The sequence below is a fragment of the Streptopelia decaocto genome (genome assembly GCF_964273445.1).
Source record: "Streptopelia decaocto genome assembly, chromosome: 4".
Taxonomy (NCBI): domain Eukaryota; kingdom Metazoa; phylum Chordata; class Aves; order Columbiformes; family Columbidae; genus Streptopelia; species Streptopelia decaocto.
In genome coordinates this window covers 13,849,897-13,868,489 of record NC_138658.1, presented here as the reverse complement: position 1 = coordinate 13,868,489, position 18,593 = coordinate 13,849,897, and the positions used below count along the sequence as shown (strand labels likewise).

General features: G+C 38.2%; 1 protein-coding gene across 1 annotated transcript in view; it reads right to left on the bottom strand.

The window, feature by feature from the left end:
- Positions 1 to 18,593, bottom strand: part of FAT4 (FAT atypical cadherin 4) — a gene marked incomplete at its 5' end in the record, with an annotated part of 147,536 nt that overhangs the window by 70,236 nt on the left and 58,707 nt on the right. The window contains one exon of the mRNA XM_082051293.1: positions 2,563 to 2,694. Within this exon, the coding sequence (XP_081907419.1) occupies positions 2,563 to 2,694 (132 nt within the window). The remainder of the gene's footprint in view (positions 1 to 2,562; positions 2,695 to 18,593) is intronic.

Here is an 18,593-nt window from a genome sequence, read left to right as displayed (position 1 = left end):
CACTCATATCTGTGAGATGAGACGCAAGCGTTAGTTACCTGACCTTATGAGAGTGCCTTGTGCCAATCATTTTTTATGGAGCGTTATTTCAAAGAGCTGGACAGAGCTAACTGAATAAATGAAACTTAGAAAGAAAACAAACGTTTACAGGTGCCCAGTGCTGAACAGCTGCATGCAGTGCCTCAGTGTACACAGCATCTGTGTGCTCAGGTGTTCCTGGGGGACATAACACGCTTTCCTGCAATTGTGTGGCTTCGCAAAAATATCTGATGAGAATTTAAGGTTTCAGAGGTGACCACATTCTTCACTACTTGTTTGCCTTTGACAAGCCAATGTCCTCACAACAGAGCACAGCTAAAACAGCAGCCACGTGTTATATTGGTTTAATCAAATTAGTCACTCTATCTCAGTTGGGTGAGAGGCACAGCAAAATATAGATATGCAAAACCTTTTAAAAACCTGTACAGAAATTTCCCTTTGACAAATGGCTTTAAACAGTTGCAAGGTGCTAGAAGCTGTTGTAATAGTACAAAGCCTTTGGTACCACTTAACACCTATAGAATGTTGCTACATCTCAGATCTCTACGGAGTCCTTCTAACAGACAAGGGCTTGAAATTTGCTGCCTTCATATTATAATTTTAAAATATTTTTAAGACGGATTTTTGTACACAAATGGTTCTGTCACCCTTTTGAAGGTAAAACTTTGATTCTGAAAGCATATAGTAAAGGCAGTGCACCCACACATCTACGTTTTACTGAGTTGCATGTATGGGTTGCACATTTATATCTATGCATACGTATATGTGTAAAGAAAGAGGCCAGAAAAGTGTAACATTGAAGGAATGTTATATGAAAACCAAGGAGCATTCACTGCAGCCCCAACTGCAAAGAGGGAAAAACAAAAACAAAACAAACCCAACCAAACAAACAAAAACAAAACAAACAAACAAACAAACAAAACACGCACACACACACAAAATGCAAGTACCTTGACCTTAAACTGCATGTTGGTAAAAAACTTGGGATCTTCGTAAAGGTTTTGAGTTACAAATATTTTGATAGGCAAATTGAAATAATTCCTTTTTCTAAAAAGACTGACTGATTTCTGTTTAAGGTAACCAATCAATTCCCACTGGACTGAGTGCTTCAGAATGAATAACATATTGGGTGCAACTTAGGAATGGTCAAAAAGAGGCTGGAGTATCATACATTGCTAAAATCTTAGATATGTTTGCAATATCACAGCAGAGAGTGGTAGTTCAATATTTACTTCTTCCTAATCTGAAGACAAACAGCTACATTTTTCTGATACTGACATACACCTTTCCAAAATCCTATTTTTCGTCTATATGTCAGGCTGCTACCAGAAAATAAGGGAAAGAACAAGAACTTCATAACACATTAGCAGCATTCCTGGGGGTGTGTCAGTGGTACCCCTGTAGTAGTAAGATTAAGTACATCAATTAGCAATCACAGGACAACTAACCAAGCTAACATAAAAAATACAGAAATAATATTCTCTTGAGGGACCTGAATTACCTTATTATTTGAAGGCAAAAATTGCACGTTGTTGTCAAGTGTAAACCTATATTTTAATGACAACACAAACTTCTTTCCATGCTCATATTGACTTTTTAAGCCTTTCCCCAATGGAAATAAAATCAGTTCAATTGAATGAAACATTATGATTAACATTCACATAACTTAATTTCAAAAAGAGATTAATACATCAAATTATATTTTGATGTATTTGCCTGACATGCATGCAGGACTGCAATATCCCTCACTGAGCTGCCTGGCCAACTCTTCCATATCAGTTGCTCAAAGAGTTTTGGTAGATTTGTAATAGCTCCTTAATTGCAGCATCTTCACAGCAATGAATCTAAGCAGGCATAAAGACTTTGCAAACAGGTTGAAGTACAGAGCATGTATTTCAGCATTATTTCCTTTTTGGTGAAATAAAACTTTCTTTAGGAGAGGATAACAGTGATATTAAATAGTTCTAGGGAAAGGGCGAACATGCATTATAAAAAGTTTTCTTCTTCTTCAAGGCTCTCCTCATAAGAGTTTTACTACAAACCTTAGAATTGGACTCAACTTTGACATCTCTGCTTTAAAGTCAGTTTAGATCTAAAGCTGTGGTCTTAAACTGAATGTCAATAAATTTTTATCACAAGCTGGTGGCCCAGCACAAATTGTAGTGTATGTATGGTGTATGATGAGACTGATAAAAACCCCACCATCTAGAACCAAAACGCAGGGCTTTTTTTGTCATTAGTGGAACTGCTCATTAAGAGATGCTAGGAAAACATTAACTCATTATATGCCATCTAGTGAGCAGCCTTCAAAAAACAAAGTGTTTGTCTTGCTTGCTTCTGAGTGTGTTTGCCTGAGTGTGACCCCATGACACTGAATAGTTCTGTAAATGGGCCAAATGCAGTTTAAAGCATAACAGCAATAACTCCCAAGGCCAAGATCTCACAAAGAGAGCAAGGGAACAAGTTTTATGTCCAGAACAGCATTTTCAGTACAGATATTAAAATATGAAACCATGCTCCTACCTCATCAGCATCCATGGCTGTCAGCTGCAATATTTTAGATCCATCTCCTATATTCTCTTCTACAGTCAGATCGAGCATATCTGTGGGGAATACTGGTGGGTTGTCATTGATATCCTGAAGTGTTATTTCCACCTGTAAAAAGTAGGAAAAAAGTTGTGTGAGCACTGAGTTAGATGTTGATGGGACCTGAACATTACAAATCACATAATTTTGAAAGGAATCAGCTAAATTGTTCTTAATCACATGAATTAGAACATTCCCAAATCACACCGACAACAGGAAAAGCCCCTCCGGATATTAAAATTCCACATTGTTATAAAATACTCATAGGAGAGCCCCTAACATAAATAAAGTTAATTTGACTTGTTGATAGCACCTGATTTTAAATGGTCCTAGTCTAGTTTATATTGGAAAAGATCCACTGATAGACTGTCATTGTAATCCTCAAAGTCAGCCCCTGGAGGACAGCTGACAAGTCCTGGGGCAGGAGACCATTCAACCGTTAAATGCTGCCTGACATAAAGATGAGGTGGTGTAAAATTCTCTCTGAAATGTTTATATATTGGCAACTCTCCATTCCGAGGTAGGAAAAAACACCCTTGCACTTCATTTAAAAAAAAAAAAAATCTATAAAAAAAAAAAATCTGTTTTTCTCTCTCTCAAATCTCTCCTCTAAATGCAAACATGAACATTGCTTTAGAAGCACCCACCAGCATCTACTGCCCTTGTCTATGCACACCTAAACAAATGTTCTTTTCGCATGCTATATTTGATTTGTAGGCTTTTCAAAGTAGTATTGATAGTTTCTGAAAGGTTTTTATGTGTTGTTTATTCATAGTTTTACATATGCAAGATTGCTGAGCTCTCATCCTGCTGCTGATGCTAATTTAAAAAGCTGCAGAGCTTGGTTTTCCCCTGTTGCCAGATATGCCATGTAATATTCAAAAAAAAAAAAAAAGAACGAAAGAGCAAACACAGCTGTTTTGCATTTATCACAGAAAAAAAAGGCTGGTTTTGGACCCAAGATATTAAATAGCCACCAAATGCTGAAGACCTGCGAATGAGAAGAATGAGTAGCTGAAGGAAGTCTGTCTTTATTGCTCATCAAGGAGGAAGGTAGACAGGGCTGTTGCATGGGAAGAGAGGCAAAGATAGGGATGATTTAAAGGAGATACCTGGGCTGACAGCCCAAATATTATTTATACCATAGTACCTGCCATGCCACACGGAGAGGTACCTTTCACCTGGGAATCTAATCAAACCTGAGGCATAGCGTAAATGATCTTTTTTGGTTTGTTTGTTTTTGTTTTGTTTGGGCTCGATATTTATGACCACAGTAGGCTACTGTTCCTGTCCGCCTGCCAGAATTTTTCCACAGCATTAAAGAGAACTGAAGTGTCTTTAAAAGCAAAGGAAATATTACATTAATTTTACAGCTATATCTGCTGGAAGTGCAAACAAAACTGGTCTTATAAGCCTTAAATGGGCTCCTAAAAAAAAGTCCATTCTTTATTTATATCGTATTTAATTCTTTCAGTCATTCACAAATACTAGATAAAACACTTCACGGTTTGAGACAGATTAACCCAGAAGGTTTTATCATCAAATTTAAATCCGTAACGGAAGTACAAGTAGCATCACAAGCCATGATTTGACAACTGTCTGACCAAACACAAACTTTCAGAGGATAAAACAGCCCGTCTTGGTTTTCATGGTGGCTGCTGCATCCGGGTGACAATTAATCACAGAAATGGGTGAGATGCAGCAGAAATGACAAATGAAGGATTTTGTCAGCTATTCTGGCCCGGCGGGTGCTGCCCCCTGAACTGGCACAGCAAACTGCGCTCCTCTGCTCAGCAATGTACAGCATTTCCCCAGATACGGTTTCAAGGTAAAGCAGCTGCACAGCTCTATAATTTATCTATTCATACCATGTATGTAACGCACAGCTAATGTTTCAGCTGCAGGTGACATTTCACCCCCAGAATCCATTTTCATGATGAGAGATTGCGCTTTGTAAAAATCATATGAAAAATATATGACAACTTCTGGGGTTTTGGGTTAGGAGCTGTGCATGACCTACAGCTTGCATAATGTAAAACAGTCAGAATCCAAGAATACAGACGGCTAAGGATTGTGGGATAAAATAAATTAATTATAAAGTCAGATTCTGGAGAACTGACAAAAAGGAGAATAATATAGGTGAAGTAATTTTATCCTGAAAAATCAGCTCACACATCAACAAAGACAATACATTTTATACTGAAGGTATGCTTTATATAATGGAAAAATAATAAATTCTCAAATAAGAGAAATGCTTAGAGACAAAAATATTTTTAAAGAGCATTTACAGTATAATTTACTATTTATCCACAAAGCTTAGATAATGCATATTGCTTTGTAATTCACTATTGACTAAGTAATTAGCATCCCTTTTTACTTCTACTATGACTTATTACTTCAGCTTACACACAGTACTGCAAACCTAAGGAATAAGATCCTGGGATCTGATCATTTACAGGAATTTCACAGAAATATTATGTCTCTGAGAAAAATCTGAGAAAACTGAGAAAAAATGTTTTCCCCAAAATAAAAGAGTCCAATAAGTTTTATGCCAAAGGCCTCATTTAACAAAGCATACATCCTGAATGAGTTAGGGTGTAAGTTGGATGTGCAGTCTTCTATTCAAGAGATCAGAAATATTATTTCATGATTAAATTATGTTGGAAGTTCCCACCCCAAGCAGAAGCTCACAGGGCAACCATGACCACAAAAGTCTTTCACTGCCATGGGGCACTGGAAGATTTCAGCATGTCTTATCGTGTCTTTTCTGAGGAGGAAAAAAGTAATCCAACAATCTTTAATCAAAGATCTAAACTAAATGTCTCCCCTACAACCAACTGATCTATCTTTCTAATCCCATGTCATATTTTCATAAAAATATCAATGTATGTCATTCAGACTCTTGAAATACATGGTTCGATTAGTATCGTATACTACTAATTAGTAAGTATGTACGCTTCTGCCCCAGACTTAATGAAGGCACGACAGGGTGGCCATGGCAGTACTACCTGCCAGCTGTACCACAGGCATCATGTTTAGAAAGGTCACACCACATGCACTGCAATCTCAGCTTGCACTGAAGGCAAAACACTCCCCAGCAACAACAGCAAGTACAAGAGTAAGTATCTAGGAAACCAAGGGCCTCAAAAACTGAAATATGAAGAAAAAAAGGGAGCAAGAGATTTGTTCAAATCTTGGTCTCTGGAACAGGAAGGAACCACTAGGTGACAACATCTGTAGGACCGTAGGAAGCGACGCTCCAAGGCTACATGGAAAGTGATAACCATCCCCCCTTCTCCAAATCTGTCTAACATGGGAAATACTCTTGCATGACCTCAAACTCATCAATCAGTGCAACTGATGATGATCACACACAAATCAGTCGCCTGAGAGCTCTGGCCAGTTACTGACCAAAAACTTTTGCAACATCTCATCTGACATATCCTTGATTCCCATTTATATTGATAATACCTTTAACATGGGAACAAAAACTTCTTACTGTCACTCAGAGGAAGACATATAATAAAATACAGCAGCAGCAAAAGTAGTGAAGCCTCCACACGTTTTGACCTTTTAATTCTATGAATGGCACTCTCTGTTCGTCCAGGCACTGATGTGGGTTTTGCTCTCCTGAACAGCCTTGAATTTCTACAAAAGCCATGGAAACATAAATCATCATAGACACTTCTACATCTTTTATAACTGTGATGGAAAACTGATTAAAAGATTAAAAATATTGTCTTGCTTTATTCAAGGAGAAATAGAAAAATCAGAAAGCTTTGTTCTATCCACATATGTATAAATCTCCACAAAATTATTCTACTTTTGTATAAATTCTAGCATAATGCTTTCCCCTCACACATTTATTGTGTCTAGAAAAAAGACTGAAAATTCAAGCTTTTCTTCACAGTTTATTTTGTGTAAAAAATTGGGTTGCTTATTTACTGTGCTTTGTAAAATAAACACAGCAATTTTACATATCCATTTCTATTGAAATAATCTTTGGGTGGGTGGAGTTTTTTGTTTGCTTTCGGTTTGTTTGTTTGTGCATTTGGCTTATGTTCAGTTCAACCTATATTAAACTAACATGCAAAACCACAGACATACAACAAACTAGAGATTAGCAAAAGTAGCAAGTCAAACAATACCACAAATTTCCCTGTGCCTGAATCAAATTTCTCACTCTGCATGCTTAGTAACACTCTCAGAATAATGCCATGCCCCTGCCATTATTAGAGATGGTCAATTCATGTTCATCTGCAACAATTTGATTGCTGCAGCCTGCTGCTGTAGACATTTTCAAAACAGAGGAAGCATTAATTACTTTCATCTTGTTAGGATTCTTATTTGCTGCTCAAATTAGTCTCTTGTGGTCTTTTTCTCCATAAAGAAATTCAGAACAGATTGAGGTAGGGCAGCACTCACCTCAAACAGATTTTATTCTATTCACTTATTTAAATGTAGATATAAGAATAATAAGAGTTCTAGTCTCCATTCAGACAAAGCTCAGGTCTTAGGAACTAGAAAGAATCAGACTAGGACCTCACTTCATAAAGAATATAGTATCTATTTCTCTATTTAAAGTCATAAGCCTGAACAGAGTGAAGTTAGTGGGAACTTACTGTTGTTTCAGAATGTCGTCTTTATTTTGAATAAAGTAGAAAATACACTGTTTGAATTAACTAATGGCATTTATGAAGCCCATGTGAAAGAGGCTTTTTACAAAGAGTGACGCTGCAGTGTAAAGTCTTCAATAGCTTCATAATTTGTGGACGGTTCTAGAAACAATTTATTCTGGAGGCAAGGAGAAGTCATTTATGATAGAATGCAAGAAAATAAATACATGTTTTTGTTAACCAAAATGAATATGAGTTTGCTTTAGAATAATCTATTTTTATACTTATTCAAAATAATTCATTGAATTAAGAAACACTTGCTAAAAGACCAAGATTCATTCTTAGAGCAAAAGAACAAATCCACTTGAGAAATGCTAGTACTCCAGACAATTATGATTGAACAGGCTAGACAAATTCCATGCTCAACATAAAAAGCTTAACATGAGAGTTGTAGTCTGGAATAAGAAATTATTTTAGTGATCAAACTTACTGGTTTATGAGCTACAAAGGTATGCAAAATAAAACATTTTACTGGAAGGCCATGTGCCAAATTCTATCCAGTCGTAACACGTTCTATAAACCAATGGGCTCATTTGGCCAGAATCTACCTCTCTACTTTATTACCCCTATTAACATTTATTTTTCTTTTATTTTAGGGTCAGGAGGGTTTATAGGCAGAATACTTTTTTAAAGTTCTTCCATCTATTGAATAGATGGAAGGAGGAAAAAAAGATGCCACAGGAAAGCTGAATTAGCTCATAAGGCAGCAACAAGTTTTCCTGTGAGTCCCAAAATGTGTGCAGTAATTCTTGCTCACTGCCACCCTTGTCCACATTACACGCTTAATCAGAGATTGATAGATAGAACACGATTGAAGACGAAAAGAACTCCCAGATGTCTCACGTGCTCAAGACTTCTTCAAACGCTACAGCTATTTGATTAAAGATCAAAGAGAGTGGAAAGGCAACAGCTTTTCTTTCAATTTATATGTTGTTGAGTCATTCTTCTTCCCTTTGCTTGCTGCCGTGATGTTCTTCGCCTCTCTCAAGAGATACCATCTAATCTAAAGGTAGCATTGGCACACATTGCCCTGAAGACTTTTGTTTATGCATAAGCCATTCTATTATCCTTCATACTAAACAATTAGGAGCTTATTCTTTGCTGGAGACCACGGCAGTGCATTGTCAGCACTAATTTTAGCAGAAAAAAAAATTAAAATATTCTATTCCCCATCCCTTGCTAAATATTCTAAGTCATATTGTTCTAGATAATAAAAGAGAAAAATTCAACTCTTGATTTATCACATGCAACTAACACAAGAACCTGGCCAACACTAGTCATTTTGTCATAGCACCTCTATCATTCTGGCTTTTTTGTTCATCCAGCAAACAATACTTTGCTAATCCTGAAAAGACCACATGCATGTGTGGATTCTTTGTTTTATTGATGTGAGTAATCATATTGGCTACTCAGATCAGTGAAGTTATGTTTATACTAAATGCTTGCGGGACCAGTGCGTGCGTGCATCCTCCCAACTGTGAAGGCAAAAGAACAGAGAGATTAAGCACCAGAGTACAAGCGAGTAAGAATGGATTTCCAGAAAGAAAAGAAGAAAAACCCTTTTAAAATTTATTTATTTATTTTAAAAACTACTGATATTCCTAGGAAGTCTCTAAAAAAAAAAGTGCTTCTAATAATGATAAAACACCAAGTGCTATCCTGAACTGGTTTCCCAGCCTGCCCTAACTGGAGGTGACCGCAGGTGAGCAGAGCTGCTGCAGAGTGGTGGGGGCACCTCCTCACATCCAGCCAGGAGCAGCAAAGGGACAGCACGTAACTCACTTCTGCAGAAATGGCTCTGAAGCCTGCAAAGAGGGAAAATACTGGGAAACAGTAAACATAAGGGCAGAAAAACAAACACTCATGTTTTAAAATTACTTGAATAACCAAAACCACCAGAGTTGAGGAAGGTGGAAAACCCGAACTACCGACTATGCATAGTTACAGTTTCCACAAGAGGATGGAAAGCCCATTTTTAAAGAAAACGTTTTGAGACAAGGCAACAGCTTTTGCTTAGACAGAGGCTGAAAGAGGCATCTGAATATCCCATTTTCCAGGAGGCTAACAATTCCAGTGCATGCTAGTACAATAAAAATTGCATTAGTCTATTGTGCTGAAGGCCAGCAAATGTGTTAAATAGAAATACAAAATTGTTAAGAATCCCACTATTAACAATGGGAAGATTGCAGCTGGGGAGAAAATGGGGAAAAAAAAAAATCTAAAAGGCACTATTTAGAAAAAAGACAAATCTGAATGTCCAGGGGCAGCAGCAGCCACTTGATCTTCAAATTTTGGGGTAACACCTTTGAAAAAATATCAGTGTATTGAACATAATGAAAACTCCTTCTAGAGCTTTTCAGGCAAGGTCCCTAATTTTAGGTGATGGTAACAAGCACTTAGACAATAAATGGATGTGTTGGCCATTTGCTTAAGCCTTAGAAACTGAAGATCTCTCCACACAAAGAGACCAGGGCACAAGAATTAATTTTCAAAGACTGCCCACTCCAATCACCCCAATGTGGACCATGAAGACTGCATATGGACGCAGCCAAAGACAACATTTGGAGCCCATATTGCATAGGGATTATAGCAATATTTCCTTTTCCCTCACAAAATCAGGAATTACTACTGATTATCAGCCTTTAAATTGTTTAGAAACATAAGTCTCAACACATTTTTGTCAGCATTTCATTTTCTCCATTAAATAACCACGCATGGAAACATGATTAATAAGATTTTTATGTAATGCTGTAATTTCCCAGGTAATTTTAATCCATGGGTTCAAATTCCAGTATTTTAACACCACGTAACTTTGTTGGAGTGGAAAGTACAGTTTCAAAGTACAGTTTAGTAAGGCAGTTAGATGTTTTACAACCAACTCACTTTTATAAAGTGTCAATATTTACTAAAAAAAAAAAAACACCACTGAGAGATCATAATGCTTTTACAAACTCAGTGATTTAACTGACGTTATCAGAAAAGAATGGGCATAAATCTGCTTTCATCATTATTTAAAACAAAAAAGAAGTCACTTTCTCGTGTCTAACAACTACTCATCTTAATGTTGCAAATAAAAGATGCCCTAATTTATTTCTTCTTTTTGTTGTTGTTGTTGTTAAGGTGACCACTGAGAGTTGCACTGCCTGCAGTCTTGATTAAATGTTTCACTGCATCCAGAACACTTCATCATGAAGCATAGCCAAAATCTATTATGGTTTGCAAGTGACTCATACTTTAGCTATGAGAAGACCATAATAAAGAACATTTTACATAAAAATGCCAAAAATATTGGTAATTTAAACTTGATTCTAAGTAGGTATGCAAGGTCTCCGCATCCAGCCTGTGCTCGCCTAGGCAGACAATAAGACATTGTCTGGAAATGCGTTACCTACTGTGGCTACATCTAACTTTTCGGCAAAGTCAGATGATCCCACCACTGAAAAGAAATGGCTTATTCTTGTGAGAGAGCTGCAAGTACCGCTTTTAGCAGATGTGCAGTATGATATCCATTCATGCTAGGGGTACCTGGGCAGAATATTCATTAAAACCAGGAACATGGGAAATGGCATTATTAGCCCGTGAGTAAACACATGTGGCTGATAAATAGTGCCCTTCTGCATGCTCATGGAAACAGATGAACACTGAAGCAGCATATAGCAATTAGCTTCAGACAATATTATTTGTAGTGCTTAATCGTTGCAAGCCTACCGTAAATCACAGAAAGGGACACAAGCCGTATATCTTGATACAGCCGTTAATGACATTAGTGATGGATCCGGCCGCTCACCCCGGCTGCTCGGCAGCTCCCTGGGCAGGAGTCAGACAAAAAGGTGCTCTGAGCCGCCCAGACTTACTCCCTCCACTTAAACCATTCATGTGTTTGGACACCCTGTCAGGTCACTCCAGGAAAAGATTTGTCACAATGTTGTGTTACACACCCCAGGACACAGGGAAAGGAAGGGTCGGATATTCGAGTCTTCAGAAAGGGCAAGTAAAGCAAACAATTCAGGCTATGTTTCGATTACCAATTATTTATTGCTCTTACATGCACACAGCCAGGACTGATGGCATTCCTCCAGCAAAGGTGACTACTTCTACCAACCTGGCAGAAGGTCACTAGCCAGGACAGCACATCGGTACCTCCACTCCCAGCCCTGAAACACCTGAGAATGCTTGACAAGTGTTGGGTTCAATAACAAAAAGCGGAGCTTTGTGGTCTGACTCTATTGTTGGAAAAGCTGGAACAGAAAAAAAAGTCTAAAGGCCAAGCAAGCCATGTTGCCATTCTCACGCTTCCTGAAATCAACATTTTAAAGTAATTGTTTAAGTGGTATGTAATATACTGCTCTCTAAAAAAGAGGCACAGTCTCACATGCAACAGAGGGAATTAAGACTGGGTTAAGGAATGCAATACTCAAACCTTGGCTAATTTAAGAAAAAAACATCACTCTGATTTTAAAACACACACCATAACATAGGATAATATACATGGAAACCTGAAATAATCCAACTTCACAATAAATGAGAGATATACGTAAAAAGAGTACAATGAATTAAAACTGTAAGAAATGCCACAAGCAGTCCTGTTTTTCCCCCCCTTTACCACTAAAACCGTAATGATATACAGGTTATGTTGTCAGCAGTGGTAAATGAGTAACACGTGTAGTTCAGTTAATATGAACACAGTTTAAAAAAGAAATTGATTGGTTGAAAAAATTATTTTGAACTATGCTCAATAGGACCAATTAACACACTAGGACCTTTCCCAGGTCTGCCCAGCAATGGCAACGCAGTGGGACCAACACAGAGCTGAGTTGGCACTAAGGACCATAAGCTGCTCTAAATGTATTTGGCACCCATGCACGTATGCACGTGTACACACCTGTATAACAACGACCAATTTGTCACCCAGCCACCTGCTCAGAGCAGACACAGGGAGAGGGACACGGCAGAGCCATCACACCTCTCCTTTCCTGCTGAGCCAGTCCTGAGAGCATCAGATTTCCAGTCTACACTGGAACATCTCAGAACAGTTTGCAGCACAAGTTACAGCCCAGGCAGTATTGCACTCAGTCAGTCCAGGAGACCTTGAGTAAATAGATGGTACAGCTTGTGCTATCAACATGAAAATGCACAGAGATAGCAGAGCAGCTCCAACCCTCCCTCAAGCGCTGAGTCAGCAGCAGTGCTTGGCCACCACAGGGGCCAGAAAACCTCCTCCACCCATCCTCTCCCTGCCTACCCGTGCACGCTGAGACTCACGCACACATGCGATCTCATGTCATTTCCCCAGATAAAAGAGGTGTTTTTCTCATAAAGATGTTAATTCTTCTGTGTCTACCACTACCTCTAGTTACAAAACCCATTCCAAATACCTGCCAAACCAATACAAACGCTTGGCAAACACTTTTCCAGTGAGGTTTTTCCTTTTTTTTTTTTTTTTTTAATTTTTGTTAAATACTCAAAACATTATACATTTGGGAACCATTTACTTTATAACTTTGAATTTAATTAAATGAGGTCTACTGCCATGTAATAAGAAATGGATTGAATTGGTAAGAACATTTCTGTCCATGCCAAAAAAATTAAAAAAAAAAAAAAAGGATAAAGACAGAAAAGCTAAGCATTAGCAATTCAAAGATAGGAATGTCACACTTCTAAATTAATTAATCACCTAATTAAACCTACAGGTGTGGCATTTAAAACACATTCAATCATCAGGACAATAGTACAAATACACCTCATCATTGAAAGTTGCCCAAACAATAGAAGAAAGCTCTTTATCCAGAGCCGCGGTAGAAGCAGCATTGTTATAGTCACTAAGAAACCCAAGTTGTTTTCTTTTCCTGTGAGTGGAAGGGAACTAAAGACATGTATTGAATGCTGACTGACATTCTGCAGTGTTACAAGGGTTTTATATTGGCACCTTCCGGAGAAGAAACATTATATAAGTAGATTTGGGCAAATAAAACACACAAGGCCAAAGTGTTACTTTCTAGTTTCACATTTATAAGGACAGGGCCATTTTCTAGAAATGCCTGAAAGGTTTTCACCCACAGCATCAACAAGCTGCTAGCAGGGAAGTGCAGGGCTAGAAACTCCAAATACTTTCACATCCTTCATGTAGGCACACTCCTCCTACAGATTTCAGGGAAATGTCCTCTTCACCCTGTTCCTCATCTGCAGACTTCTGAAGCAGCTCCACATTTTCTCCTGCAGCATGGAGGAGGGTTCCCTACCCATGGCCACAGGCCACTTGTGGCCAGAAAGGCCTTTTTATGTGGCCACAGATGAACCTTCTCATTGCGGTTGCCTTCAGGAGCCCCAGCTGACCATCAAGGCTATGGCAGCAGAGTCTCCTCTGCCAGCTGAGCAAGTTCTGGGTGCTCAGAGGATCACAAAGAGGTTTGTTAAGATGAGTTTGCTTAGTGCTAGTGAATTTCCGCTGCCTGGCTATAATGCTGTGGATCCATACTCCCCTGACTTTCTTCTCTGCTGCACGGCTGTGAAAGGTGCTGCAAGTCCGCTCAAACATATATCACATAGGTCTTATAAAACATTGTACCCCCTCTGGAACATTTTGAGGGCAAACACTACTGCTGGGAAGGCTGAAACAGATTCAACTTAGATTGATCCAGCTTCATCCCTACTCTCAAGGAAATTTGCCAAGGAGAGAGACCAGGCTTAAGCCTAATCAGCCATTTAGAAATGTGGGGGGGTTCCTGTTTGTTTGGGTTTTTTTGATTGTTTGTTTTTTTTGTTTGTTTTTTGTTTGTTTTGTTTTGTTTTGGCGTTTTTTGGTTGTTTGTTTGTGTTTTTTTGCAGGACCCAGACAAGATCCTCCAAGTGTCCATGATGGGGAGCTATACAATGGCCATGACAGTGAGTAAACCAGAGCTGTTCAGCTCTTCCGAAACAGGAACGGATGCATTCAGCCAGGGCCCACTGGCTACTGTCAGTGCAGCGTTACTGAGCCATGTACCCCAAGTCAAACGTAGCAGGAGCATTGCTCCACTATGGGGTCAGTCAGCTGAGAACCAACTGGAAAGGCCTCTTTCCTCTTCCTGGAGGAAAAAAATAGGTCCATGAGTACTGTTAGCTTGGGAAAAGGACAACAAAATGCCCATTGGTGGGGTGAGCGCTCATGAAAGTAAGCTGCTGGACTCCACTGCCATTCCTTGGCCCTCGTTCCAAAGGCTTTACAGGTTCCTTGAAGGTCTTGCAAATGATGAGAAAGGTTAACCCTGAAGGTGTGTGCAACTTAGCTTCGGAGAAGCAGATCGTTCTGTTTCCCTTTTCTTTCCAAATCTATGTCTTCAAAATATACTGTTATGTTGCTTTTCCTGCTGACCTCAGCAAAAATGAGCAAAACAGCCAATAACTTCCATTTTCTGTGTAGACTAGCCTTCATTATCCACTTTTCTCCCATATATCAGAATCTTTATTTAGGCAGCTGTATCTTCATGCAAATCTTACCTCAGTTTTCTTTCTGGTCAATCCTGACTATAGCACCTTTACTACAATTATCAAGAAAGTCTTTCTTGCTAACAGTAACCTGCTGCAGTGTGTATTAGACCAACTCATGCACTTGGGAAAAAAAAAAAATTAAAAAAAGGGAAAAAGAAAAAAAGAGTAAAACAAAGTCCAACACGCCTCTAAACTTTGTTTTTCTGCCCAAGATCATACAACTGGTCTACATTATCTCTCCTTAAAAAGCTGCTGTTTCTAGCAATGAGGTTTTGCAGTAAGACCCTTCTTTAACCTGAATACAGAGAACTACATTGGATCTTTAGCAAACAGGGAAGACTAAAATTTATATATAACTTGATCTCCATAAATGTTCAGAATAGCTGAATAACACACTTCTGTTGGCCTGGGAAAATGGAAAGTGGCTAAAACACAATTTATAATTTCTTAATGTCAGTCAACAACAATTTTCATTTCTCACATTTATCTTTTGAATTTTCTTAACCCTGCCATCTGATGTGTTTGATATAGAAGAGTTCAGAAAAATCAAGCATTAAAGACTAATTAATAGGTACCTTTCAAACTTACCATTGAATCACTTTTGTAAATATATATATATAGGACTTTGTACACTGAAGAAAAAGTAAAAGGAAACAGGCATTCACAGAAATAGTTGGAATAGCTGAAATAGTGTACTTATGTGGGATTCTCATAGTCATCTTACTTAATAAAGAAGATGAAGTGTTTTATTTGAGCATAAATTCAGAGATTTGACTTTACTGGTTCCTAAAGATCTGCTACATTTTTCCTTATATGTAGAACCTACACCAGCCTATAAGGTTATACTCTGAATGCTCTACAGTCAATAAGAGAACTTTTAATAATCCAAATCCTATATCAATATTCAAGTACTTTATTACAGCACTCTTCCCCAATACCAATGACTTTGCACTGCGGTCAATCTCTCATTGAGTTCAAGGCATTAAAAGATGACACCTTAAGGGAAGAGCAAAGAGAGATGGTAGTCATACACAACACATGAGGACAGTGAACTTATTTAACAGTTTATGTGGTTAATTCCTTCCTCAAAGGGCTGACTGATATGCTTTTCTTTTTGTCTAGCTTTAATGTAGCACACTTCTACACTGCCTGGGAGGAGAGGACAGAGGTTAACGCCGGGTGGTACACGCTGTCCTGTATCCTCTGGTCCTCCATGACTGGCCTGGGGACACTTCACAGCCACCTGCTCCCAAAGGACAGTAGAAAAACAACGTAGTTTTAATGTGGCTAGTCCTAAACAAGTCATGATTACTGAGTCAGAACTATCACCAGCAGTTGACAATTATAGCACAAACACAGCTGTTAGGAAAGCTAGTCAGGGTACGACCAAACCAAAGCCTCCCTTCAATCAAGTCAAAACTAACTCTGAGTTTTGATAATCTTAGTATACTTCAAAGGGGGAAAAATAGAAGTATACTGGCATTTCTGCATATCTTAATTTTAGTGTGGCAAAGGGCAGAAATACCACAAGAGAATTGTTCTCATGGTATTTCCAGTACAAGAGAAACTAGAGACTTTTCTTGCTCAGGTCCCTGTCTGATATCTTGATGTCCTCAGCTACTCCTTGTGTTACAGCACTTGGGTTTTTCAATTATTATTCTGACCATGCCAAATCTTTGATCCTTTGAAAGCTGACCACCACTAGCCATTACCACGAGCCTCTGGAGTTTTAAAAACGTATGGGAAGAATTGTAGCAGCGCTGAGAATTACCAGTTCCCTTTGGAGGAACACATTCAGGAGAAAGAAAAAAAGCCACCACCAACAAAAAGAACAAATCAGAATGACTTTTCAAATGTAACCATAAAAGACACGGAAATTCTTCCCAGAGTTTAAGCATGCTTATGAATGCATGACTAAGACATAATTTTTTCTGTGGAAGACTGAACCTAAGCTCAGTTTCTCTGTGTTTATTCTTTGTTTTGCTTTTTCATTCCTCATAGGTGATGATATCTTCAACGGGGCGTTTATACTTTGGCATGCTGTAAGTTTTAAGAAATGCGTGGTTCTTCTAAGTGATCTTGTAGCTTAAACTGCAACAGCATCAGTTTTTCTGCTTTTAACTAAATCAACAAGTCCTGTGTGCTGGATGTACAAACTGGCCCTCTATCCATGTGGAACAGATTAGAGAATGATCATTCATTGTATGTTCACAATTGAAGCATTTCAATAGTTTTACAAACAAAGAAAAAAGTATTTTGAGGACAAAAACTGAACGGTTTACAATGAAAGGATTCTATTATATTAAAGGGTAGGAGAACAGAGACAGAGAGTAGGCAAAAGTTAATACAGTAAAACAAAGAAGTCATATATTGACTCTTAGTAAGAAACTTACAGCAATGAACCTGGGCATCATGGAGAGGTCTAGAGAATAATGTTGCGTTTTTCTCCCCCCTTTTTTACTGTTTCCCCACCACCACTTAGAATTCCAAATCTCAGCCTGGTTTAATCATTCCAAAGAGTATGATATAGCTTGGTTGGTTGGTTTTCCTCAGCATAACATAGAAGAATGCCAGAGCAAAACTTGTATGTAAAAAATTATTTTCTAGGTACAAATGTAATAATCGGGGCGGGGGGGGGGGGGGGGAGAAAAAGGAAAATAGAGCAGCAAAAGAGTTCTGAATAATTAAAATGGAAATGACTCAAAGGCATCTGCTAGCTCATAGTGTAAATGGTGACAACAACAGAATTACCAATATAACTTCATAATGATAGGTGACAGGGCAACTGGGAAGCATTATGCCTCAAAGACATCATAATGTGTTTTGCAGGGATTTGTTTCTCTTACTACAAGTCATTACATAGGAAGCAGAGATACAGATGCTCTGTTTAAAAATATTTTATAATTGAAAATATAAATATCTATCTAGAAACATACTGTTTGAAAAGCATTATTAGCTTTTGTGAGAAATTAACAACATCAATTTATGTATTTATCAATAGCTGCCTACTACAAACTTTCAGTAGACTTCTCAAACATTATTAAAGACATCTTTGTAGCAGTGTAAAGTGATTACTGTATTTGTTTCACAGGGAAAAAAAAAATAAGGTGATATGATTGGTATAGTGCAGTTTATGGCAGATCTGGCTGCTGGCCTAATCCCTCATTATTTATCATTTTCACAGTCAGAATATGACGTTATCCAAAAGCTGTATGGATGCTAACGACAAAGGAAGGAAGGAAATCTCTTGCAAGAGACCTCTGCCTTGCTCTGAGTTTTCAAAAAGACCCCAAAAGCATGTGTATAATGCACTAATTTCTTCAGTGATTTCTGTAACCAAACTATAATGCAGAGAAGCAGAAGCTCCCACTAATACAGAAAATACTTCAAGTGATGGTAAGATAAATTGTATCCTCATTTTGGAATCCTAAGGTACATCATCTAAAAAAGACACACTAATTTGAAAATCCACAGTGAAATAATCTAGATACTGTTCACCCCATTACGATCATACAATCATTTCAGCAGGAAGAGATGCTCAGGATCATCACATCCAACCATAACCTAACTCTAGCATTAAACCATGTCCTTAAGAACCTTGTCTAAACACCTTTTAAACACCTCCAGGGATGGTGACTCCTCCACTGCCCTGGGCAGCCTGTCCTGATGCCCGACAACCCTTTACGTGAAGAATAAATGGACAGCAAATTGTGAGAAGAATTGCAAGTGTAATGAAGAACCAAATGGATGTTCAGTGAAAACTGGCATTAACTTTGGACTATACTTTTATAAGCACCTATGCATATTCAGACTGTACAGAATATT